The sequence below is a fragment of the Asterias amurensis genome, chromosome 11, assembly GCF_032118995.1.
Source record: "Asterias amurensis chromosome 11, ASM3211899v1".
Classification (NCBI taxonomy): domain Eukaryota; kingdom Metazoa; phylum Echinodermata; class Asteroidea; order Forcipulatida; family Asteriidae; genus Asterias; species Asterias amurensis.
Genome location: NC_092658.1, coordinates 81,716 through 106,539, shown reverse-complemented (window position 1 = coordinate 106,539; position 24,824 = coordinate 81,716). Strand labels below are relative to the sequence as shown.

Sequence of the window (24,824 nt, the reverse complement as noted above, 5' to 3'; positions counted from 1 at the left end):
TTTTAAAAAAATGATGGTTGTAACCAAAGTCTTCTAACATTTTATTGTTTTTGGGGGTTGAACAAAGAATTGACTAGAGTGGGATTCGAACCAACGACCTCCGGATTAATGGCCGGCGCACTACCAACTGAGCTATCTAGCCCTATATTGGCGGTGTCCCTATTTTGTCAATATCTTTGTTCGGGGGTGCCAGTCAGAAGCCATACAACCGTTAACTGCCGTGTATAGCCAGGGATCACACCCAAATTACGAAACAACCTGGGAAGCGGCAGCTAGGGGATCACCTAAAGGAATGCGACTTTTTGTTTCAGATATCAATATAAACCACAAGGGAAACTGACTAGGTAAATTTGTAAATGATTTTTGGGGTTGAACAAAGAATTGACTAGAGTGGGATTCGAACCAACGACCTCCGGATTAACGTGCCGGCGCTCTACCAATTGAGCTATCTAGCCCTATATTGGCAGTGTCCCTATTTTGTCAATATCTTTGTTCGGGGGTGCCAGTCAGAAGCCATACAACCGTTAACTGCCGTGTAGCCAGGGATCACACCCAAATTACGCCAGTCAGAAGCCATACAACCGTTAAAGGAACACGTTGCCTTGGATCGGTCGAGTTGGTCTTTGAAAAGCGTTTGTAACCGTTTTTTATAAAATGCATATGGGTAGAAAGATGTTGTAAAAGTAGAATACAATGATCCACACAAACATGCCTCGAAATTGCACGGTTTTCCTTTTACCTCGTCGACTAACACGGTCGGCCATTTATGGGAGTCAAATTTTTGACTCCCATAAATGGCCGACCGTATTAGTTCGCACAGTAAAAGGAAAACCACGCAATTTCAAGGCAAACTTGTGTGGATCATTGTATTCTACTTTTAAAACATCTTTCCAACCATATGCATTTTATAAAAAAAGGTTACAAACGCTTTTTATAGACCATCTCGTCCGATCCAAGGCAACGTGTTCCTTTAACTGCCGTGTAGCCAGGGATCACACCCAAATTACGAACGTAATTTGGGTGTGATCCCTGGCTACACTGCAGTTAACGGTTGTATGGCTTCTGACTGGCACCCCCGAACAAAGATATTGACAAAATAGGGACACCGCTAATATAGGGCTAGATAGCTCAGTTGGTAGAGCGCCAGCACGTTAATCCGGAGGTCGTTGGTTCAAATCCCACTCTAGTCAATTCTTTGTTCAACCCCAAAAATCATTTACAAATTTACCCAGTTAGTTTCCCTTGTGGTTTATATTGATAACATTTTATTGTATGAAAAATTTGTACTAAAATTACATGTTGTCAGTTTTTCTTGTTTATTTTTGCAGATCAAAACACAACATTTCTTTAGAGAGTAGTTTATAACATGTAAATTGTTCATGTTGTCTTTATGTTAAAGGATTTGGGTAGTTTTTGTAACACAAAACATTATGTCCACAGATTTACATTAAACTTACACCGTTTGAAGATAATGATAGTAGAAAGCTTCCCTGAAAATTTTAGATTCTGAGGTGCTGTAGTTTTTGAGAAATGAGTAAAACAATGTCATGAAAATACGTTTGTACATGCTAAAATAATCTTCGTCTCATGATCAGCGAGACGAAAATTATTTTCATGACATTGTTTTATTCATTTCTCAAAAACTACAGCACCTCAGCAAGTAATATTTTCAGGGAAGCTTTCCACTATCATTATCTTCAAACTGTAAGTTTAATGTAAATCTGTGGACATTGTGTTTTTTTCCCCCAAAAAGTACATAGACCCTTTAATGAACATCAGCAATCTTCTATACACAAACTTTCAATTATGGACTAAATATTTTCTTTGCAAAACAATAATTAACAATCGCAAATATGTTAATACATCTGTCAAAACTAAATTAGACAGGAAGCTTGAATTCAATTACAACTTCATTACAATCTACACAATGTAAAAATCATTCAAATGTTTGAATTCTAGGTGAAATACACATTCAAGTTAAACTTGAAGTTTCTGCACATCTGCAACAGTTTCATTATGAATTCTGACATTTGATCTTAGAATTAGCCAAATTAATAATGAGTACTGCACTTGCAGACAGTCATTATGCTTACCTAGATATTAAAGTAAGGGTGTGTTTCCTTTCATTGTGTTTGAACTCAACATTATTTATGGAGTTCATCAAGTGGAATACTAAGGGAAATAATTAGATGGATCAATATTTTGTCCCATAAGTAAATTTCAAAGATTTGTTGGAGAGGTACATTTTAAGTTTAAATTTGTTATAGGGCAATTTGTAACTGAGAGACTAGACCAAATAGGCTGGCTGTGTGCACAAGATAACGCTATACTAAACAGCTTTGATATTGTTCCTTTCAGCCTAAAAGGTTTGGCTCATATATCTAACTTGTTAACACATGATCTACATGATTAAAAGTAAAAAATGAAAATTTGTCCTTGCCAAGTTTTTGTTGTTGTCATAATGCCATGTGTGGCTTTACTATGCTGAGATAAACCAGACATAAGTGGTTACTTAGGGTTAGAGTGCATGTCTTAGCATCATATTAATGTATGGGTATGACACAAGAGTTACAAAGGTACATTTTCTGCAGAAAAGAGATAATGTTTCGTTTCCAGACATTGCACAATTCCTTGCACACAGCTCCTGCTTTGCCAATCTTTACAAGTCATGTGAAATTAAAATCTTTGGTTGAACATTCTAATAATTTGTTAATCAAAAAAGTATGTAATTTGTTGTATAACTCATCAGACGGCGCAAAAACAGGATCCATAGGATGACATTTTCTGTTTTAGATATAGTCAACCAAGTCCATCAGGGCTGAATTCACTGCAAACCAAGGTCAACAAAAGTGAAAAATAGGGAACAAGTTGCCCGATTCCTATGTGCAATAATTGAACCTCAATTTAAGGGAAGGTACATGTTTGGTAATTGTCAAAGACCAGTCTTCTCACTTGGTGTATTCCAAAGTAACCATAAAATAACAAGCCTGTGAAAATTTGGGCTCAGTTGGTCATTGAAGTTGCAAGAAAATGATGAAAGTAAAAACACCCTTGTTAGACGAATTTGTGTGGTTTCAGATAAGAATAAAAGTCTTCTAGGTAGAAGTCTTTTATTATTTTAGTGAGAACTTACCTCTTTCTCAAAAAATACGTTACTTCAGAGAGAGTCGTTTTACACAATGTTTTATACCATCAACAGTTCTCCAATGCTCGTTAATACCAAGTCAGCTTTTAAGTTAATATTTGTTTTGAGTAATTACCAAACGCGTACCTTACCTTTAAGAAAAGTACAACAGGAAGAAGAAAATAACAAGTTTGTATGACCCTTTCACATGTTCATGTGTTGTACACATAGTGTCAAAAAAACAATGAATCTATGGCAGGATTTCATTGAGAAATAAATCTAAAATTGCACAAGTAAAAACTGGCTCCCATTTTGAAAAAGCCTCATTGATCGAAAGTTAATATCAACATGAATACAAGTAGACTAATCTTTGAATTAAACAATTAACATTTAGGTGAATGCAAGAAAGCTTTGTCAAACTACAAAAAGGTAATATTTGTTACAAAAAGTCACATTGTGAGTGTTGAAAGGCTGAAAGTGTATTGTCACCACGTGATATAACCTCATCCTGATTGGAACCCTCAATCCAATAACAAAATTCCCCAATCAGTAACTCTTTATGTTATGTGTTCCAGTACGCGCTAATCAGATCAGATGCTTGAACTGGAGGGTGGTATAAAAACCTATATACTACTTCCAGTGTTTTTATTGCACAGTGCGTATTGTGAGTGTCAATGCGTCACGCTATGTATATGGACAGTGCACATATTACCTAAACTTTGTGCAAGTGCAAGCTTTTCGTCGCGAAATAACGTTCTGAAATTTTAAACTTTGCGCGTTGCACGTGAGACTGGAAGATAAGTTTGTTATAACACGCGCGCTCGTGGAATACAAAAAATTAAAGCGCAGCTGCAACACATATCCAACGAGGCCGAAGGCCTGGATATGGGACTAGGAAGTGCTATATTTTTCCGTATTCCACTAGCGCTTGTGTGATAACTTGTAATATCAACCACAATACCCGGATTGGGATATAATATTATCCTGATTCGAACCCTCAATCCAATAACAATAGTCCCCAATCAGTAACTCATTATGTAAAAATAACAACCACAATACCCAGATTGGGATATAATATTATCCTGATTGGAATCATTTCCTCTTCATAGAGCAATACCTGGATGATAATGACACAGTTCAAAAGCTAATTTTATACAATTTAATGCAAGATATCCTCTTGTCCAATTTCTATTTCCTTTCTCCATGGTCAAATGACTGTAAATGTATCTAACTTGTTGAAGCAGTTCAAGATTCCATGTCCTCATCTTCAATTTGTTTCCTGGATAGCAGTAAGAGTATATCTGTATGTCCCATATCTTGAGCCAATTGAGTTGGAGTAATGCCATTCATTGTTGCCTTGGCATCTGCTCCTGCATCTAGAAGAAGCCTACAAACTGAAGTGTGTCCTGAAGGATAAATCAGACAAACAAACAAAAGGTCTTCAAATATTAGATATTCAGCTAAAAACGTCTCTGAAATGTTCGCCTAAGTTTGGTAATTAAAGAAACAACTAAAGGTAAAAAAGGGAAAAACAAAAAAACTTTTTAACAATGGTTTATAAAGTGCCCTTTACAACCATTTTAAAGGGAAACGTTGCCTTGCATGGATCGGTCGAGTTGGTCCATAAAAAGCATTGGAAACTGTTTCAATACGGTTAGGAAGATGTTTTAAAAGTAGAATATAATGATCACACAAACATCAAAATTGTGTGGTTTTACTTTGTGAACATTTTATGGAGACTCCATTTTTTTACTATGGAATGGAGTCAAAAACTTTACTCCACAAAATAGCATGCCGTGTTATAGTTCACGACATACAAGGAAAACCATGCAATTTCAAGGCATATTTGTGTGGATCATTATATTCTACTTTCAACACATCATTCTATCCATATAACGAACGGTTTTGAACGCTTTTCATGGACCAACTCGCCTGATCCAAGGCAACGTGTCCCTTCAATAGTCCACATTCTCTCAGCAATTTCTTTACATGTACATTTAATACAATAATATTTTCACCATTTCCATGAAACCAGGTCAACACATACCATTATTCTGTGATGTTTATTGTTCCAAAATCAAAGATTTATGCTTATTCTTTACACCTTACTAATAATTACTAATGCTGAAACTGCCATATTTCTATCATGTGAATGTGAATGTGAATGTTAACTTAATATTCCAATCTTCTAGTTCCTTGCAGTTTAGAATACCCACAATCCTACCTTGCATGACAGCCAGATGCAATGGTGTAGCATTGTCACAATTAGGGTTTGCACAGTTGACCTGAGCTTGTCCCTTATCCAGAAGAATCTGGACCACTTCGGTAAAACCCCAATTGGCAGCTGAATGGAGTGGTGTATTACCAGAACTACTTGAACGGTTCACATCCAGACCTGGACAAGCCTTGTACAAAATCAAAACAGTTCAAAGGAGTCAGTAAAATACAGAATATCTAGCTTCGCTGACCAGTACAAAAAAGATAGTAGCTCCATTGTACAACAAAGTCGTATCTCCAATGAACACTCTCTGTGCAACAGTGTCATATCTCAGCTTACATTGACTTTGTGTGTACATCTGGGTTTAAATATACAAGATACAACCTTTTGTTATTCTAAAACTTACTTTTTATGTTATATGCTATTTCGGAGATTACTCCTTGTTCCACTGTACACTGATACAAATATTTGTTTCAATGCAGAAAGAGGTTCCTGACCCTTGTGCTACTTTTCAGAACCACTTTCCTCTCCCTGTATAGAGTTTGTTTGATACTAATAGACCCCTACACAGGCTGACATTGGTGGAGAGGTAAAATAATACATATTTTGTGCCATGTTGACTTGACTCTAAGGCAATGACCTCAATTAGGGCGCTGTTTGAGCTTGTGACGTTCTGTGACGTTATATGCAGGGATCTATACCCCTCAATAAGGGCGCTGTTTGAGCTTCTGACGTTATATGCAGAGATCTATACCTTTCCCCTGCACTCTTGGGTTGCATCTATAGAGTATAATGAGCAGTTCTAAGGCCGGATCCGTATTGGCGGCTACGGCTACGGCCGGATCGCCGCGCCATCATGCATTGAAGTATAGGACGCCCTAAGCAAACACCCCTGGCAACGGTCGTAGCTGATTCGGACACGGCCTTATTGAGCCCATCATACCCACTGAGGTTCAGAAAGCGCTAAAAAGCACATTCACAGTCTAAGGCAAACCAGTCATAAAAGTTAAGTGCCCAATAAACCCTTTGCATTAGCTTGGCTGCCATCGCTGATGAAACGGCCATGTGAACGGCTATCATTGGCTGACCGTCTAGCACAGTGCGTACACACATTTCAGTTGTTTGACATCAATGATGGCCAGCCACAACAAGGCATTTACTAGGGAGGCATTAAGGCAGTACAAGATTTGGCGGCAACAGCTACAACTACGGGTGTTGCTAAGGGCGTACTCTATACTTCATTGCACAAGGCCGTGCAAGTCTAGTCGTAGTTAGTATAAATTCGGACACAGAATCTACATCTTCCTGAATCTACATACAGGTTTTCAAGCTCATAATATAAAATGGTAATGTTTTCCAACCTGGGGGAAATGTAATTGAATCACCTCTTACCTTTTTCAACAAATAGTGTAACACTCTTGGCTGGTTATGCATGACAGCTTCAAACACAAGGGAGCGGTCTTGTTTGTCAACAACGGCAAGGTCCAACTTCTCATTTTGACTTGACAAGTAATGTAGTACACTAACAAAACCATGTTGCACAGCTTGATATGTAAGAAGTTGCACCCCATCTATGGATGATTGGTCCTCAGCACCTGGTTCACTCTCAGGATCATCACTCTTAAAGCGACGGTAGAAATTTACAATATTACTCCACACACTGAGCAAAAGGAAGGCTCGAATAGCAAGCATCCACTGTGCATAGTCTCGATTGCGAGTTGATATTTTGACATCTGTTAATAACCTCTTGTACTGTTCCGTACGTTCAGAGGACAATGTTTCCAAAATGTTGAGAAATACATGAGTCCCCCTGGCACTGCAGATTCTACCTGGGTATTCACGTAGGATAGCCCTAATCAATCTGTCTAAATCCGTTAGACTCACTTTCTGTTGTTTTAACCCTTTGTCAAACACAATACTTAGTTCATCTTGTAGAATGCCAACTTCCATATGAATAAGATCCAATCTCTGGGCTTCTGGAAACTCTGTAAGCCAGAAGTTTGCAAAGGTGACAAAGTTGTTACCTGTATTATACCAAGAACCTAGAGCAGAGACCATTGAATTGGCACGTCCTAACCACTCAACAACAACGTCACTGTCAATATACTGAAACATTTCATCAAAGTTACCACTGTCAGAACTTTTGACCTGACCACTACCAGGGCAGTCACTATCAACACTACTTCCAGAGGATGGTCTGCTGGACGCAAGTGGAGGGAGCGGTGTCTTGAAACTTTGAAATTGACTACTACTGTTATTGCTGTTCAAGCTGCTGCTTGACGTTGGTTTCTTCCGCTGTGCTCCATTACTCTGTTGTGACTTGGGTCTGACTGACTTTGACACATATGAGGGCCTGGATGCTATGGAAAGCCCATTTAAAGCCTCCATTACATTGGATGAACCTTTGGTTGTAGAGGGCTCCCCAAAGATGCTAAGAGAACTGATGGGTCTTGAAAGGTCATCATCAGAACCTTCATCATCACTATCTCTCATTGTTAAGCGAGAGACACAAATCAACTCACGCAAATCCTTAACACTACGCGTCATTCTTACTTTCAATGTTGAAACTAAATCAAGTAAAAAGTATGTAACTCCACTCTTTTGTTGTTAGCTGTATTTTGTTTAATCCACACAAGTGTTCTTCAAAGAAGACATCAGTGGTTGACATTGATTTGTAACTGAAGCTGAATGTCAAAGGCGAACAGGACAAAAGCAACGATAGAAGGAAGCTTGAAACGACAGCGAAAAGCCATTTCAAAGAAGAAGGTCAGGGTTCTAGACAGAAACGGTCTGACTGGTATTGATGCACCAATTTGGATTATTGAGTCTGGGTCCTTCATTCTTCCAACCATTCCTAGAAACTTTTCTTAAAGATGTATTGACCTGCAAGAAGAAAAGATCAGTTATATGAAGGGATAAAAGATGCTGTTATGGCTGCTGATAAATTCAAATAATTTTACTTTAGTACATTTGGTGACTGAAATAGCGTGTCACCAGTCTGTGTCCAGTGATTCAAGAAAGTGTTAACCAAAATAGGCGTATAAAAGTTGAGCACAAAAATTTGAGCTGAAAAAAAGGTCACAAGTCAGATGCTTTTGACCAAGCAATCTCTATGTTTAGTGTTGGAGGAAGGGTTTTGTGCCCAACTGCTATTTTTATAGTGACAGTAGTGCAAGAGAGCAAAACAACCAATATGCCAAGCCAGCAGCAACAAGGCGTACATCTCAAAACAGGGAAAAATTTGGACAATTGTTTTTAACTGTTACGTTATTTTTAGCTGTTCCGATCCAGTCGGAACAGCTAATGTTTTCGTCGAGATTTTTATTATTTTTATTATTATTATTATTATTATTATTATTATTATTATTATTATTATTATTATTATTATTTGTTTCTCCCTAAATCCCATAGTGTTTGTACACGTTTTTGCGGCAGCCTAATCTCCTAAACCATAATACGAAAGAGTGAGTTTATTATACCAAATTGAAGCTTAGAACATAAGCTTAATTCTTATCGTAAAAAATGTAAGAATTGTTAATTAATAAGCCTTAATTAAGCTTGTGAATATTTAATTAGCAAACCAAGTTAACACCATATCTCAAAAAGTAGACCGCCAATCCTGAAACTTTTTTCAGCTAGTCAGGTCCTGTTAATGTGATTTCCGACATAAAATTATGGACGACGTCACCATGACGTCATGTAATGCGCGTTTTGTGTCTGTGCACAAACACAATGGCTCTTGAAGTGTAAACAAACCCAGCTTTCCAAAACATAATTTTTTCGATTAAAATTAAATTACATGTTGTACACTTCCCAAAATTGCTTTAGATTAAGATATATTTTATTGATGGTCATTTTAAAAGCATCAGAACTTATAGAAACAGTGTAATTATTTTAAAAAACCTGTATTTCCGGGGAAGTTTTTTCAAAGATCATGGGTACGGCGTAAAACTTGATTTGAATAGTCAAAATAGTAAAATTGTTAACTTGACCAAGTCCTTATCCCATTTTCGACCGGTGTTATTGCGTTTTTTTGTTCAATATACATAGATTTCTTACGGTCACCGACTAGCACAAGTCTAAACTTGTTCCCAAAATTTGACAAGCCTGAGCATTGTGCGTCGTGGACCGGGTTCATTTCAGGTGACAAGCGTGGACGTCGAAAATAGACCGCCCGTTTAAAAAGCTATTGTGTAGTTTGTTCCTGGGCCAATGGCTTTTAAAGGAAAGAATCGCAGCGCTTACGTAATCAGGGAACTGTGCTTACGCTGAGCGTATTTTACAGCTTAGCAGGGAATGTGTTCTTCACTTCACAATTGGCATCAAAAAATTTGCTACAGTTGACTAATTGTGCTCAACTCCTGCGAAACTTTCACTGCGAAAACAGTGACTAAAAAATTTGATTTGCATTCGCAGGAAAAACCGTGCTTTACTTGTGACAAAAGTAGGCAGGGGCGACTAGTGTGCTTTAGTGTTAAAGCCGCAACTAGAAATTATTATTTGAGTCGCGACTACTGTTTTTCTCTACTCCGTTATAATCGTGTCCACACATCGACTACAAAATTTGTCCCGACTACCTGTTTGGTGAACCAGTTGTGTTGCTTATTACTATTTGCAACATAATTAATATTGCCCTTGCGGCAAAGCGGCACAAATCTTGAGAATCTGTACTTTATCTCGACAAGTGTCACAGTTAGGTTTGAATTATGACTAGTCGAGTAGTAAATTTCACTAGTCACACCCATTCGCAACATAATTAAAAATTTGTCCCGACTACCTGTTTGGTGAACCAGTTGTGTTGCTTACTACTATTCGCAACATAATTTATATTGCCCTTGCGGCATAGCGGCACAAATCTTGAGAATCCGTACTTTATCTCGACAAGTGTCGTAGTTGAAGTGCGACTAGTCGATCACTAGTCACACCCATTCGCAACATAATTAATATTGCCCTTGCGGCACATAGCGGTACAAATCTTGAGAATCCGTATTTTATCTCGACAAGTGTTGTAGTCAGGTTTGAGGTGCGACTAGTCGAGTAGTAAAATTCACTAGTCACCCATTGGCAACATAATTAATATTGCCTTTGCGGCACATAGCGGCACAAATCTTGAGAATCTGTATTTTATCTCGACAAGTGTCGTAGTTAGGTTTGAGGTGCGACTAGTCGAGTCATGATGGGAACTTGCTTAATGAAAAAGATTCAGTGCTATGCAGAAGCATTGAAGTCTGCGCTTACGTCAAGCAAATTAGACTGCTTATAGCAGGGATTTCTTTTGTTTGTGTGCTTCCAAGCTCGCACATTATTTTCCAAGCTTGCACATCACAGTAAGCGGAAAATGGTGATTGTAAGCGCAGACTTTGGTGGTCATGAGAACCATGTAATTTTGCCCTGTAAGTAGGTTTGGTAAGGCCTACACTTCAAACATGTAAAGTCAAAAAAGATTATTAGTACATGAGGGGAAATCTTGTGAAACTGGTCCAATTTGACTCTGCTTCACTGCGTGAGCAAAGAACTGACACATAAGAAGCGCGGATATTATCACTTAATAAAGCATATTTCACAGCTTAGCAGGGATATTTTTGCTTGTGCGCAGGGAAACTTATCATGTGTAATCTTTGCTTTGAACTAATTGCACAGATATTTCAGCGCCTGCACAGTAAGCGGAGAATGGTGGTTGTATAATTAGTTATAGACTGATAGGCAATAAATATTAGCTTCGTAAAACTGTGACCCCAAGTTGACATCTACTTCTGGGTCAACTGGAAGTGGGACTATATATCAAGATCTACACAACCGATTTTATAGACTCCTTGGCATTGCAGATTAATCTTTGGTAGCTGTGGGCCCATGTTGACCTTTACTTACGGGTCAACCGGGAAGTAAGACCTTATAACAAGAGCTACACAACTTTTGTGTAACCTTTTTTCAGATATTCCTTGGGCAATGAAGCACATTATCCAAGCAAAACAACACAGAACAGCTTCGTGTTTGTTCACAAACACTTAATGTCTAGTTTCTCTTTTTTTTTCTCGAATCTCTGGATGCTGTACAGTGTAGCGGTACTTGCCTTCTAAACATTAACAACTATGCGATGAGTTAGACCCACTCTGGGAAGCTGTAGGCTACTTCTTTTTTCAAAATTTTGTCATTATCGATCGTACTATCCCCCTACCACTGTATATCTACTAGTACGACCGCGATAATGACAAAATTTCAAAAAAAGGAGGTAGCCAGAGCGCCCCAGTTACTGGGTCTAGCAGTATGTACCCCTAGTAGAACTATGAGGTTCGTTCCGCTATCGTCTCCGAGAAGACGATAGCGGAACGAACCTCATCATAGTTCCTAAGTTGTAATAGCGTAACCCTCCTTCCGTCGAGAGGAGGATTATGTTATCACAACTAGCGGTAAGTAAAGTAGGCAACCCTTTTTCTAACTAAGGTCAGTAAACCGCAATCGGTGGAATTTGAGCTAATTTAGGGCGGAAAAATTGGTGTTTAGTTGCGGAAAATAAGCTACTCCTCTGACTCTAGAAATAAATCATTAAAAAAACCTGCATTTTCATATGCAAAAGTAAAACTGTTGGATAACTTTTTGTATGGCACCACCACTTTTTCACTTATTTTTACAAAAAGGGATAGGGGGGCCTATCTCATTGAGGTAAATTAGATACATTATTTCTTTCGAATGAAAAAGTGGTGGTGCCATACGGAAAGTTATCCGTCATCAGACTGTGTGTGTCCGTTCCCATCGACCATGTGATTGTGATACATATTTATTGGTTTATTTCATAAAAACATTACACAGGAATGAACAGTATGACAACCGATATGATTATGGTTGAATTGAACTAAACTAAACAAGAGAAGAACATGTATCGTAGGAGGTCCTGTTTTCGAGGTGTCCCTAAAATCGTGGCAAATCTTTTACCTCTCTGTGCGTGATGTCAACAGTCCCTACATAAAAATTGTGTGGTTTTATTTGCCAAGAATAGAGTCTCCTCTCCCCTGACCAAAACTTAGAAACACGTAAGGCTCCACTGGTTATTTGCACTTGTAAATGCAAAAAGTTAGGTATTTTAGGCATTTCTACAAGGTACAAAAATATGTCATAATGTTGAGGCCATATAAAAATATTTGCCCACCGAAAAATTTTCATCAAACACTGTTTCAATTCACAATTCATGATGATCAAATCATGTGACTGAATATTTTGCTGAGCATTCTGGAAAAAAATACAGAGGCTTAAAGAAGCCATACGTGCCTTATATCATTTTCTAATATTTTTGGAGATTTTTTGTTTAACCCTCCGATCAAAATTATTATTAATAATAAAATTTAAACGATCAGCTTGTTGATTCAATTATCACTGTTTATTTATACGCTTTATTCTAAATTTTTAAGAGAAAAAAAAGGGGAAAAAAATAAATAAAAATCAGATTTGAAAGCCAATGATTATTCACACTTTTTATTAAATTATTTATTTTTGTTATTTTTTGCAAATTACCATGGTAGTTTTAAAATTTAATTAAAAGATATTTTGAATAAAACGAAGACAACTGCTGGCTATAGATTCATACACAGAGTCTCAAAGAACACTTGTAGTCACTGTAGATGTTTCTTTCATGTATGGCTTCACCGGGAAACCATGCTTTCTTGTTTGCCGTGAAAACAGGAAAAACTCAAATCAAATGGGGCCAGTTGAAGTCATCGAAGATCGGTGTGTAGTGTGAACATTTCAATGTCCATCAAGTTTTAATATATGTTTGCATACTTCATATTAACAAAAGAAGGTAATTAGGGCATCGGTTGATATAAGGCATCATTATTTTTTTCCAATTCAAAGAAAAAGGCATAATAGCGTGAAAACTGGTAAGGGGAGGATACAGTAAAACAAAATCCTTAATAAAGAGCTAAAAATGTTTAACAGTTAAAGCCACTGGACCCTTTCGGTACAGAAAAAAAAAAAAAGTTCACAGATTTACAAATAATTTACAGGGTTTACAGAAGGTAATGGTGAAAGACTTCTCTTGAAATATCAGTCCATGAAATGCTTTACTTTTTGAAAAAACGGTAACACAATATAAATTCTCGTTAACGAGAATTACGGATTTGTTATAAACACATGTCATGACACGGCGAAACGCGCGAAAACAGGAGTGGGTTTTCCCGTTATTTTCTCCCGACTCCGATGTCCGATTGAGCCTAAATTTCCACTGGATTGTTATTTTATATATAAGTTGTGATACACGAAGTGTGGGACTTGGACAATACTGTTTACCGAAAGTGTATAATGGCTTTAAAACACACAATAGATAAAGAGCAAGTATTACAAACAATCAAATCCATCAAAACAACAAACAATCAACTCAAAGTTAAACACACAATAGATAAAGAGCAAGTATTACAAACAATCAAAACAACAAACAATCAACCAGCAGCACTTGCTTACCATACCATGCTTACCAAAATGCCGAAACGAATGAGACATAAGTTAAGTAATCAATCATGTCATGTCAAAGGGACAAATTGTGGATAAAAAGCCAGCATTAAAATCCATACAGTTCATGTGATACCACACATACCATGTGATACCAAGTGAATTGACTCAATCTGTTGATATACTTACGGAAACTTTTCCATACTTACCCATGAACTAACAATTATTATTTAGCCACAGCTGGCCAGTCACTGCATGCCCGTTTCTCAAAGAAATGCAATCCTACGCGAGAAATTTGTAGACAACTCGACCGGCCATAATTAATTATTGTCAACTGATGAGGGCGGTATACAACGATCCACGTTCTCTCGGTTTTTTTCGAAATCGGAAACACTGCACAGAAGGTAATTGCACCTCCATGCGATATTTAAACGTAACCCTCCGTCCCTACGACGGCAGAGAGAAGGGTACATAGAGGGGCGCAGAGGGGCGTTTTGTTTGATTGGTTTGGCAATGGCATGGAGGAAGGGGTAAACCTCCTGATGACTGTCTGAGTCTGACCTTGTTCACGGTATGGACCAATGGATAGAGAGCGAGGCTAACCTGCAGTGACCTGTTCAGAGCAAGGACCATGACTTTTATGATAATATGCCAACGCAATGATTCTCTGGTAGTTTTGTGGCATCAGTCGAGGTTTCTATAAAATCCACCGGGACTGCCAGTACTTGTCTTGTGTATGTCGGACATTGAGCCATGGTCATACCCTTTTTAAGAATACTATTTTGGGGATCGAATCGTCAGGCCAGTAACTATTGTTTTTTTGCAGGTACACACGTGACATTAAGTTAAACTTTTAACCGAAATTCATCCACATCATCATGGATTTCCGATTCGATGGAAAAAGAGCACTTGTTACAGGAGCTGGTAAAGGTGAGGTATGCAGCATATAATTATTACTAACGAAGCTTGACACTCAGTACTACTTCTAGAAACTATATAAATAAGGCTCCCGGTATCACGGGGGGGGGGGGGGGGGGGCTGCCCTTATTATATTTTCTAGAAGTAACGATGGTGGCCCTGAAGGGACATTAAACATATATTTACGTGAATATTGATGTCAATATTCATGGATTTTGCCCTAAATCGCAAATATTCACATCAATACTCACGTAAACATTTGCGATTTGTGACCAAACGCAAATACTTACGTAAATATTCACGATTTTTCCAGTCAGGATACAGCGATTTCCACCGATAGTCCAAAACTCCCGTTACGAAAAAATCAGCTATTAAACCTCATGGTTTTCCTGCACGGTGATTGGCTGACGATGACATCCATTGATATGGCAGCTTGCTGTTTTTCGTGATGGTGCCCCGACCACTAAGCCAGCGTTAGTCAATAACAAAAGAGCCCCCCCCCCTCTACCATGGTAATGTGCGCTATATATGGGAAGAATTTTTTTAATTTCATTATTGATAATATTATTTTTAGCAGTGAGTGTGACTTAAAGTCACCTGGAAATATAATTTTTTTTCTTCAAACATTAGAGTATATGTTTTCTGAAAAATAAAATAAATTTTTGAGTAATTGTTTTTAACGATTTATATGTTAAAAAAAAAAAAAAAAAAAGTTGTGTGGGCGGGCGATGTCTCCGCCTACCCCTTTTGTGACGAACACACGTACGTGCAAGTACATTCAAGTCCTAGTCAAGAGTTTGTACGTTTCGAAAAAGTTTTTTTCTTGCATTTTTTCGGCAATGTCGACCAGGTGTATTGCTGCAAAACATTTAAAGATGGGGTCAGTGCATCGAGAATCCGGAATACAAGTTACACATTTTGACATGAAGAGAAAAGTTCTTTTCTACAACATGACGCCATCCCAACAATTTGTCCAGCTAGTGGGGAATCCAAGAAGGTACCTGAAAGACAAAAGACGTAACGAACCTAAAGAAGCATTTGCCTAGCATGAAAAAAGTCAGGTATTGTTTCAACTTTGAGGGCATGTTTTTAGCTTGCGCCAAGCGTCACTATCTTGTGTTGGCACTGCATGCGATTCATCGCGTCTCCATTGACATCATGAACAGCGCCCTCTCGGGTCGGGCTTATTTTCAAATTTGTAAATAACATGTGTACGGAAACTAATTTTTTAAAACCTTAGTTAATTGTTTATTTATATTCCACTCGTCAAAACACATATTTTAGTGACAAACCCTTTATTTTGACAAAGACCACTTCCAGGTCACTTTAAAATGTACATTTTGGCTCCCTCCAAAGATTCCGGTACAATTTTTATTGTTCTTCTTTTAGGATCAGGTGGAGAGGAGAGTCTCTGGACAGGAACTGTGTTTCTTTTAGGCAATCCTTCGGGCTCCAGCTGTTTCTTTTTCTTTACTGTTTTTAAATTGCTCTTTGTGTTTGCTGTAATTTTCAATGTTTTTAACCTAGTGTAGTTAAATTGTTCTTTGTTGTATTTTTCAATGTTTTTTACCTTGTTTATGTGCATATTGTACTTTTTGTTCCTGAGAAATGAAATAAATAAAAATACAAACAGTAGCAAGTATACCAGGCACATTTAAAACAAAAACATTTGTTGAGGGATGTGTGGGTGAAATTACAAAACTATTACAATTGGTTGTATTTTTTTATTTACTTTATGGATTTTTTAAATTATTTATAGTTTCAGGCACCAGCATGTTAGGAACTGAATGTTGTTGTTTGAATACATTTATGGTTATTGAATGTAGGTATTGGAAGAGGTACAGCCAAAATGCTTGCCAAATGTGGGGCGGAAGTCTTTGCACTCAGCAGAACCCAAGCTGACCTGGATAGCCTTAAACAAGAGGTGTGTAAACTAATGTATTCATATTGGTTAAATTTAATGGAAACCCAACCTGATGACTTGAATAGAAACCAGAGAATTCATGGTTCAATTTAATGGACAGTTTATGCAAAAATATAATGTTGATGTGGCCCATAATCATTATCACATTGTCGTACATCAATAAGATTCCCATTTAAATATCAAGGCAGGTGTGTAGGATTCAGCAATTTAGGACCAGCAGCCTATTGACAATACGTATTTAAGAGTGACTTGCATTTCTAGCAGCCTATTGACAACCAGTATTTAAGAGTGACTTACATTTCTCAAGTTAAAACCTTCTTTACAGTTAATCAAATGCAGTCTTTCGAACCAGTGTATATTTTGAGCAACAAGACTTGTGGTCTTAAGTGAAGATTTTCTTGAAACTTGAGCCTTAGCTGGTAGAGGTCCTGAATCAAAAACTTTGATCAGAAAACTGTCATGCAAGTGTTTATGAAGATGAAGTTATGTAGATCTACATAACATTTTTTCCGCTGTGTTACTTACTGTACACTTGTTCTGTTAATAGGTGAAACTCAATTAGCAACACTATGCTATTGTAGAAAACTTAATTTAAAAAAAATAAAAGGCCCATTAAAATATAAAAAACATTAAAATTGTTCTTTGAACATTAACATGTTCTTAGGTTCCATCAATAAATACTATTTGCGTGGATCTTGGCGATCAGGAGAAGACCCAGTCATTAGTGGAGGCTATTGGACCAATTGACCTTTTGGTCAATAATGCAGCCATTGCTTCATTGTCACCATTCCTTGAGGTCACTGCAAAATCATTTACCGAGTAAGTATACTATTAAAGAAAACTCTATTTACAAACAGTGACCTTTAAAGACACTTGACACTATTGGTAATTGTCAAAGACCAGTCTTCTCGCTGGGTGTATCTCAACATCTATACTATTAAAAGCGTAACCTGCGCCATCTTGGATTGAAAATTAGAAGGTCCAGTGGTATGGCATCCTTGTGGAATCCAACACGGTTGTTTGTGTGGAATTCAATACGTTTGTGTGGTTCAGACGTCGGGTTGCAAGTCTGCAAAACCCGGATCCAAACTCGCACTTACAAGTCATGTGATTGGAGGAAGTTTGGGCGGCGACCGTGCGTCAACCACTGGTCGATGTTGTTACCAGACTTCCTAGAAATCTTTCTGACAGGTGACTCATTGGACAGTGTTTCGCAGATGGTGCTCCGGATTGGTTCATTCATTGCCCCTTGCCCGCCCACCCGCCATTCGATCCGCCCTTTTTGGTCAGGTTACTTTCGTGTTGTACTAAGCATGGTTCTCCGGATTGGTTCATTCATTGTCGCGCAGGGTCGAAAGGGTCGAAGAGGCTGGGTGCCAGGACAAACCCGAAACCAATCTCACGAATTTGACCGAATTTGCATGGAATGGATGAAGTACCGTAGATTGATGTTTCGCAGGCGACCATGTGTCAACCACTATACATGCAGCCTATTGACCAGAAAGTTTACAAGACCAATTCAGATGAGAATAAACTAAAAAGAGGCCTACGCTCTTACCGCCCCCGCCCCCCCCCCCCCCCCCCCCGAAAGAAAAAAAAAAAAAAAAAAACAGTAGATAAATTAGATTTGTGGCACACAGCATGTTCCAAAAACTCGCTTTACTTATAGTGCTGTAGCAACGCTATGTATCGTGGGACGTAAAAATGTCATTTTTGACGAAGTTTTTTAAAAAGGAAATCAAGCATTATGAATGTATATTGAGTGTGTGGAGAAAGTTTTGGTGGTGTAGTACAAAAGAAACTTTAGTTATTGCTGGCTAACGGTCAGTTTCACCTATCAACGCTGATTTAAAAAACGTGTAACGTTAGGGAGGCCCAACTTATTAGACCCCTATAAGGCTCACGGGGGAGCCTTATAGTTTAAGATGCATAAGGTACGTCGTCTAACCCAAAACGAGGTGGGCACAACAGTGGTGGACGTGCGAAATAGCTTCATTTTGGGTTAGAATTATGACGCCATGCATAAATGTTGAGAGAGGCGTATAACGCCCTCACCCACATTTCGAAATAATTGTGTAAGGATTTTTATATCCTAGCGGGGTGCCGCGCGAAGCGCGGCATCCCGCTAGTATACATAAAATGACAAACTTGTGAAAATTTGAGCTCAATCGGTTGTCGAAGTTTCAAGAAAATAATGAAAGAAAAAACACCCTTGTCACACGAAGTTGTATGCTTTTAGAAGCTTGATTCCGAGACCTCAAATTCTAAATCTGAGGTCTCGAAATCAAAATCGAGGAAAATTACTTTTTATCAATAAGTACGTTATTTCAGAAAGAGCCATTTCTCACAATGTTTTATACCATCAACCTCTCCCCATTACTCGTTACCAAGAAAGGTTTTATGCCAATAATTATTTTTAATAATTACCAATAGTGTCCACTGTCTTAACAAAGCTTGTTAGCAGGCAGCTTGGTAGTGTGATATATCTGAATTGCTAACATTAAGTGATGCAGTAAATTAACCTGTGTTTTTAGGGATGTCAAAAGATCTACACACAGAGGCCTGTTCAAATTGAATTTTGAATACACTGACTTCAGCTGTCAATGAGAATGGGTTGTACATTGAATACACTGACTTCAGCTGCCAATAAGAATGAGTTGTACATTTGAATACACTGACTTCAGCTGTCAATGAGAATGGGTTGTACATTGAATACACTGACTTCAGCTGCCAATAAGAATGAGTTGTACATTAAATACACTGACTTCAGCTGCCAATAAGAATGAGTTGTACATTGAATACACTGACTTCAGCTGTCAATGAGAATGGGTTGTACATTGAATACACTGACTTCAGCTGTCAATGAGAATGAGTTGTACATTAAATACACTGACTTCAGCTGTCAATGAGAATGAGTTGTACATTGAATACACTGACTTCAGCTGTCAATGAGAATGGGTTGTACATTGAATACACTGACTTTAGCTGTCAATGAGAATGAGTTGTACATTGAATACACTGACTTCAGCTGTCAATGAGAATGGGTTGTACATTGAATACACTGACTTCAGCTGTCAATGAGAATGGATTGTACATTGAATACACTGACTTCAGCTGCCAATGAGAATGGGTTGTACATTGAATACACTGACTTCAGCTGTCAATGAGAATGGATTGTACATTGAATACACTGACTTCAGCTGCCAATGAGAATGAGTTGTACATTGAATACACTGACTTTAGCTGTCAATGAGAATGGGTTGTACATTGAATACACTGACTTCAGCTGCCAATAAGAATGAGTTGTACATTAAATACACTGACTTCAGCTGTCAATGAGAATGGATTGTACATTGAATACACTGACTTCAGCTGTCAATAAGAATGAGTTGTACATTGAATACACTGACTTCAGCTGTCAATGAGAATGAGTTGTACATTAAATAAACTGACTTCAGCTGTCAATGAGAATGAGTTGTACATTAAATACACTGACTTCAGCTGTCAATGAGAATTGGTTGTACATTAAATACACTGACTTCAGCTGCCAATAAGAATGAGTTGTACATTAAATCATGGAGTAAATACACTGACTTCAGCTGTCAACGAGAATGGGTTGTACATTGAATACACTGACTTCAGCTGTCAATGAGAATGAGTTGTACATTAAATACACTGACTTCAGCTGTCAATGAGAATGAGTTGTACATTAAATACACCGACTTCAGCTGTCAATGAGAATGGGTTGTACATTAAATACACTGACTTCAGCTGCTAAAAAGAATGAGTTGTACATTAAATACACTGACTTCAGCTGTCAATGAGAATGAGTTGTACATTAAATACACTGACTTCAGCTGTCAATGAGAATGGGTTGTACATTAAATACACTGACTTCAGCTGTCAATGAGAATGAGTTGTACATTAAATACACTGACTTCAGCTGTCAATGAGAATGAGTTGTACATTGAAAACACTGACTTTAGCTGTCAATGAGAATGGGTTGTACATTGAATACACTGACTTCAGCTGCCAATAATTATGAGTTGTACATTAAATACACTGACTTCAGCTGTCAATGAGAATGAGTTGTACATTAAATACACTGACTTCAGCTGTCAATGAGAATGAGTTGTACATTAAATACACTGACTTCAGCTGTCAATGAGAATGAGTTGTACATTAAATACACTGACTTCAGCTGTCAATGAGAATGGGTTGTACATTAAATACACTGACTTCAGCTGTCAATGAGAATGAGTTGTACATTAAATACACTGACTTCAGCTGTCAATGAGAATGGGTTGTACATTAAATACACTGACTTCAGCTGTCAATGAGAATGAGTTGTACATTAAATACACTGACTTCAGCTGTCAATGAGAATGGGTTGTACATTGAATACACTGACTTTAGCTGTCAATGAGAATGGATTGTACATTGAATACACTGACTTCAGCTGTCAATGAGAATGAGTTGTACATTAAAAACACTGACTTCAGCTGTCAATGAGAATGAGTTGTACATTGAATACACCGACTTCAGCTGTCAATGAGAATGAGTTGTACACTGAATACACTGACTTTAGCTGTCAATGAGAATGGGTTGTACATTGAATACACTGACTTCAGCTGCCAATAAGAATGAGTTGTACATTAAATACACTGACTTCAGCTGTCAATGAGAATGAGTTGTACATTGAATACACTGACTTCAGCTGTCAATGAGAATGGGTTGTACATTGAATACACTGACTTCAGCTGCCAATAAGAATGAGTTGTACATTGAATACACTGACTTCAGCTGTCAATGAGAATGAGTTGTACATTGAATACACTGACTTCAGCTGTCAATGAGAATGGGTTGTACATTGAATACACTGACTTCAGCTGTCAATGAGAATGAGTTGTACAGACAAGCTTTTTCTTGGGATGGTCATAAAATGGAAAGGGTTAGTGCTAGCCCCTGATGAGATGTATATAAAAATGGATCTGTTTAGTATTTGTATTAACATCCATGTTGTTTTCCCCCAGCATGATGGACATAAATGTTAGAGCAGTCATACAAGTATCTCAGGTAAATTTAACATCATTCAGCCTTTACCATATTTACAGGATGACACTGTAACCATGAAGGTATCTATTTCTACCTCCATGCTGTAGTCACCAGTAATATAGGTTTTCTCGGTCAATTTCAGAAAATGAGCAGCCAATTTCATTTTCATGCGTTCGAACTAAAGCTGTTTTGCCTCTCCAGTTGTTACTGCATTTCAAATTCACAATTCGGCCATTCAATTTTGTTTTGAGTCGAGACAAATTCCTTAGGCACTCTGTTCAATTGAGTGTCTGCGAACTTGAATGCTGCTTTGATGAATTGTTAAATTGAATGATTATTCTGTTAAATCGAATGACGCAACATTACATTTGACTAATCATAAACGAAATCGAATGACCCTTTTCAGAAGCATTCGATTTCGCGCGAAATAGAATAGCTTGGTGTTCAAATTGGCTGCTCATTTGCCGAAATTGACCGAGAAAACCTATAATATTTATAATTTATTAATATATTAACAGGTTTTAAACGAGCTTGAAAAGGGAAAAAGGCATTACTAAATTCTTTGAAATATGTTGGAATGTTGGATTAATTTAACTTAATATGTAAGACTACTGCTAAGACACTGTGTTTGATCAAGCAAGAGACTATAGAAAAGCATTGCAACTTTTATAGTTAATTTGAAGGCAGAAATTACTATTTCATTTCCTATGTAAAAATATATCAGAAAACTAATGTTGATGATACCAAAATTGTAACAGACAATTTGTTTTTGGTCTTGATTTAATAACACACTTGGTACTTGGTAGTTATCCTCCTGAAACATCCGCTGGGGAACTTGACAAGGAGGTCAGGAGAGCGTTGTCTAATTCGTTTTGTTGTTGTTTAAATTGTGAATGTAATGGATTTTGAAGATTTGGAATCTATGAGGGATTGTTGAAGATTGTTCCATAATTTCAGTGTTATTGGGAAAAAGGATTGTTCGTAGAAGAAAGATGAGATGCAAGGTATTTTGAACTGATTGTCATTGCCCTTTCTTGCCCTCTGTGGTTTGGATTAAACATAGATCAAATGATAAAAGTCTGGTGAGTTTAATTTTACCACTAGACTGCCTTTGTTTACCCCAGGTACATGTGTGCATTTGATGCTGCAAGTGGTTTCAATACGGACTAGAAAAATAAAATGTGTATTTTGTTGACTGTGTACAGATTGCAGCCCGCACAATGATTGCTAGAGGGTGTGGGGGTTCTATAGTTAATGTCTCAAGCCAAGCATCGCTATTGGGTCTTACAGGCCATACAGTGTACAGTGAGTATCCCTATCACTATTGGGTCTTACAGGCAATACAGTGTACAGTGAGTATCTCTATCGCTATTGGGTCTTACAGGCCATACAGTGTACCTACATGCAAAGTTCAGTTTCCATCCATATAACAGATTAATAAACAAATAAATGTGTATATCGTATTTGGACAAAAACAGTTTAATTTTTCTGATGGAGATTGTTAAGATTGAATTGCATATTTACATGTATAACCGCTTTGTGTATCACAACCTTTGCTTCTTCAAAGGCCCTTTCGCAGAATCACCCATTTTCAATACTTGTATACTTTCCTCCATTGTAAATTTGTTATACGTTATTTTGCCATTATTGATATTTGATGCCTTAAAACAAATCAAAGTTTAATTTTCTTTCTTGTAGGTGCAACTAAAGCAGCAGTAGATTCACTAACAAAGACCATGGTGATGGAGCTTGGACCTCACAAGGTAGGTCTTCTAAATGCCAAATTAAACCAAATAGAAGTGTAAATGCATTTCATTTTGATTGTACAATTTTTTCAGCTTATTACAGCACTATTGTTGCTAGTGTTTATAAACACTAGTAAACATAAATAAACTTGGTGTAATGTTCCTTTGTACTCTTTCCAGATCCGAGTGAATTCTGTGAACCCAACAGTAGTTCTGACTGACATGGGTAAAGTTGGTTGGTCCGATCCCAAAAGAGCAGACCCAATGAAGGCACGTATCCCATTGGGCAGATTTGCAGGTGAAGTACAACTCATTCTATTCATCCCTACATACCATGTATCAGGTTAAAATAAAAGCTTTTCCAAAACTAGCAACTTGAAACCCTTGGTTCTTTTCAGAACCACCCCAACTCATTATAGAGAGTCATTACATGGTGCTACCGCAAACCTTTCCATATCGTATTTCCACCATGCAAAGTTTCAAATCCTGCTTAGTATAGTATACAACTTGTATTTTGCAAAGCTGTTTCAGTATGTGTATATGAGGCAGTAATACACCCGGTTGACAAAATATAGGTAACCCCAAAAAGGGTGCAGGAAGAGAAAGAAGAATAAAAGATAATAACTTATCTTATTTATTATCTTATTTATGTTTATTAATTTTGAGCCCGATGTGGCAAGTGAGGTAGGCCAACAAAATGATGGAAGGAATAAATTGAGTAAATCCCAAATTCCAGGTTATTCAACCTTTCCTGTAAATTTCCTTTTTTCATAAATGGAGGTTGTGCATTGCAACCTGTGGTATCTTGTTTCTGTGCACTATGTTTCATTGTGTACAAACTCACTACTATTTCAAATTGCAGTATTTTTAATTTGTTCTCATAATGCAGAGGTTGATGAAGTTGTCAGTGCGATAGTGTTCATGTTGAGTGACCACAGTGCAATGGTCAATGGGACCGTTCTACCAATTGATGGAGGATTTCTTGCAGTTGGATTATAGCTAAACTCAACCCCAGCCTTTATAACACCATGTGACTGACATCAAAAGGAAGTATATGTTTATAAACAAAAATATATTCCCTTTACAACCACACTGACACCCTCTGCATGCAAAAGGAAATCAAATATATACCACATCAACATTTATTTTTTAAAAGTGCACCCAATCACGTTAAGAAAAGGAATAAATACTTGGAAATTATGACCATGAGAGAAACAAATCCATTTCTACTGTTTCCAAAGGTTTGAAAAAAATATATATTGATACCTAGAATAGTAATAATTTTTCTAATACCATTTTCAGGTACTGTGATTGGGTTTTGTTTTGACAAACAGATTCTCAATTATTTACCTTTATATACATATGTGTACTCACTGCATTGCAGCGCTGACAAATTTTAAT

General features: G+C 37.5%; 2 protein-coding genes across 6 annotated transcripts; one reads left to right on the top strand and one right to left on the bottom strand.

Moving 5' to 3' along the window:
* Positions 1-1,257: 1,257 nt before the first annotated feature.
* Positions 1,258-14,120, bottom strand: LOC139943754 (uncharacterized). Of its 2 annotated transcripts, none has more exons than XM_071940531.1 (4): positions 13,991-14,120; positions 6,735-8,225; positions 5,349-5,529; positions 1,258-4,530 (listed from the first exon to the last, which is right to left on the bottom strand). In XM_071940531.1, exons 2-4 carry the CDS (start codon positions 7,887-7,889, stop codon positions 4,370-4,372), a joined length of 1,497 nt encoding a protein of 498 aa, XP_071796632.1. In that variant the 5' UTR covers positions 7,890-8,225; positions 13,991-14,120; the 3' UTR covers positions 1,258-4,369. The 2 variants fall into 2 exon arrangements, with proteins under 2 accessions (XP_071796632.1, XP_071796633.1); XM_071940532.1 differs by having other exon boundaries at positions 14,003-14,077.
* Positions 14,121-14,132: 12 nt separating this feature from the next.
* Positions 14,133-24,568, top strand: LOC139943756 (L-xylulose reductase-like). 4 transcript variants are annotated; one of them, XM_071940537.1, is made up of 9 exons: positions 14,133-14,185; positions 14,608-14,711; positions 16,526-16,623; positions 17,288-17,442; positions 21,657-21,699; positions 22,884-22,983; positions 23,377-23,441; positions 23,604-23,721; positions 24,313-24,568. In XM_071940537.1, exons 2-9 carry the CDS (start codon positions 14,660-14,662, stop codon positions 24,420-24,422), a joined length of 741 nt encoding a protein of 246 aa, XP_071796638.1. In that variant the 5' UTR covers positions 14,133-14,185; positions 14,608-14,659; the 3' UTR covers positions 24,423-24,568. The 4 variants fall into 4 exon arrangements, with proteins under 4 accessions (XP_071796638.1, XP_071796637.1, XP_071796636.1 ...); XM_071940536.1 differs by lacking the exon at positions 14,133-14,185 and adding an exon at positions 14,193-14,352; XM_071940535.1 differs by lacking the exon at positions 14,133-14,185 and adding an exon at positions 14,193-14,515.
* Positions 24,569-24,824: the final 256 nt, after the last annotated feature.

Coding starts and splice junctions, on each gene's coding strand:
- LOC139943754 (XM_071940531.1), bottom strand. CDS start 7,889: ATGACGCGTAGTGTTAAGGATTTGCGTGAGTTGATTTGTGTCTCTCGC. Junction 5,530..6,734: donor TACACTATTTGTTGAAAAAG/GTAAGAGGTGAT, acceptor ATTTTGTACAAG/GCTTGTCCAGGTCTGGATGT. Junction 4,531..5,348: donor GCATCTGGCTGTCATGCAAG/GTAGGATTGTGG, acceptor TTTATCCTTCAG/GACACACTTCAGTTTGTAGG.
- LOC139943756 (XM_071940537.1), top strand. CDS start 14,660: ATGGATTTCCGATTCGATGGAAAAAGAGCACTTGTTACAGGAGCTGGT. Junction 16,624..17,287: donor TGGATAGCCTTAAACAAGAG/GTGTGTAAACTA, acceptor ACATGTTCTTAG/GTTCCATCAATAAATACTAT. Junction 17,443..21,656: donor ACTGCAAAATCATTTACCGA/GTAAGTATACTA, acceptor GTTTTCCCCCAG/CATGATGGACATAAATGTTA.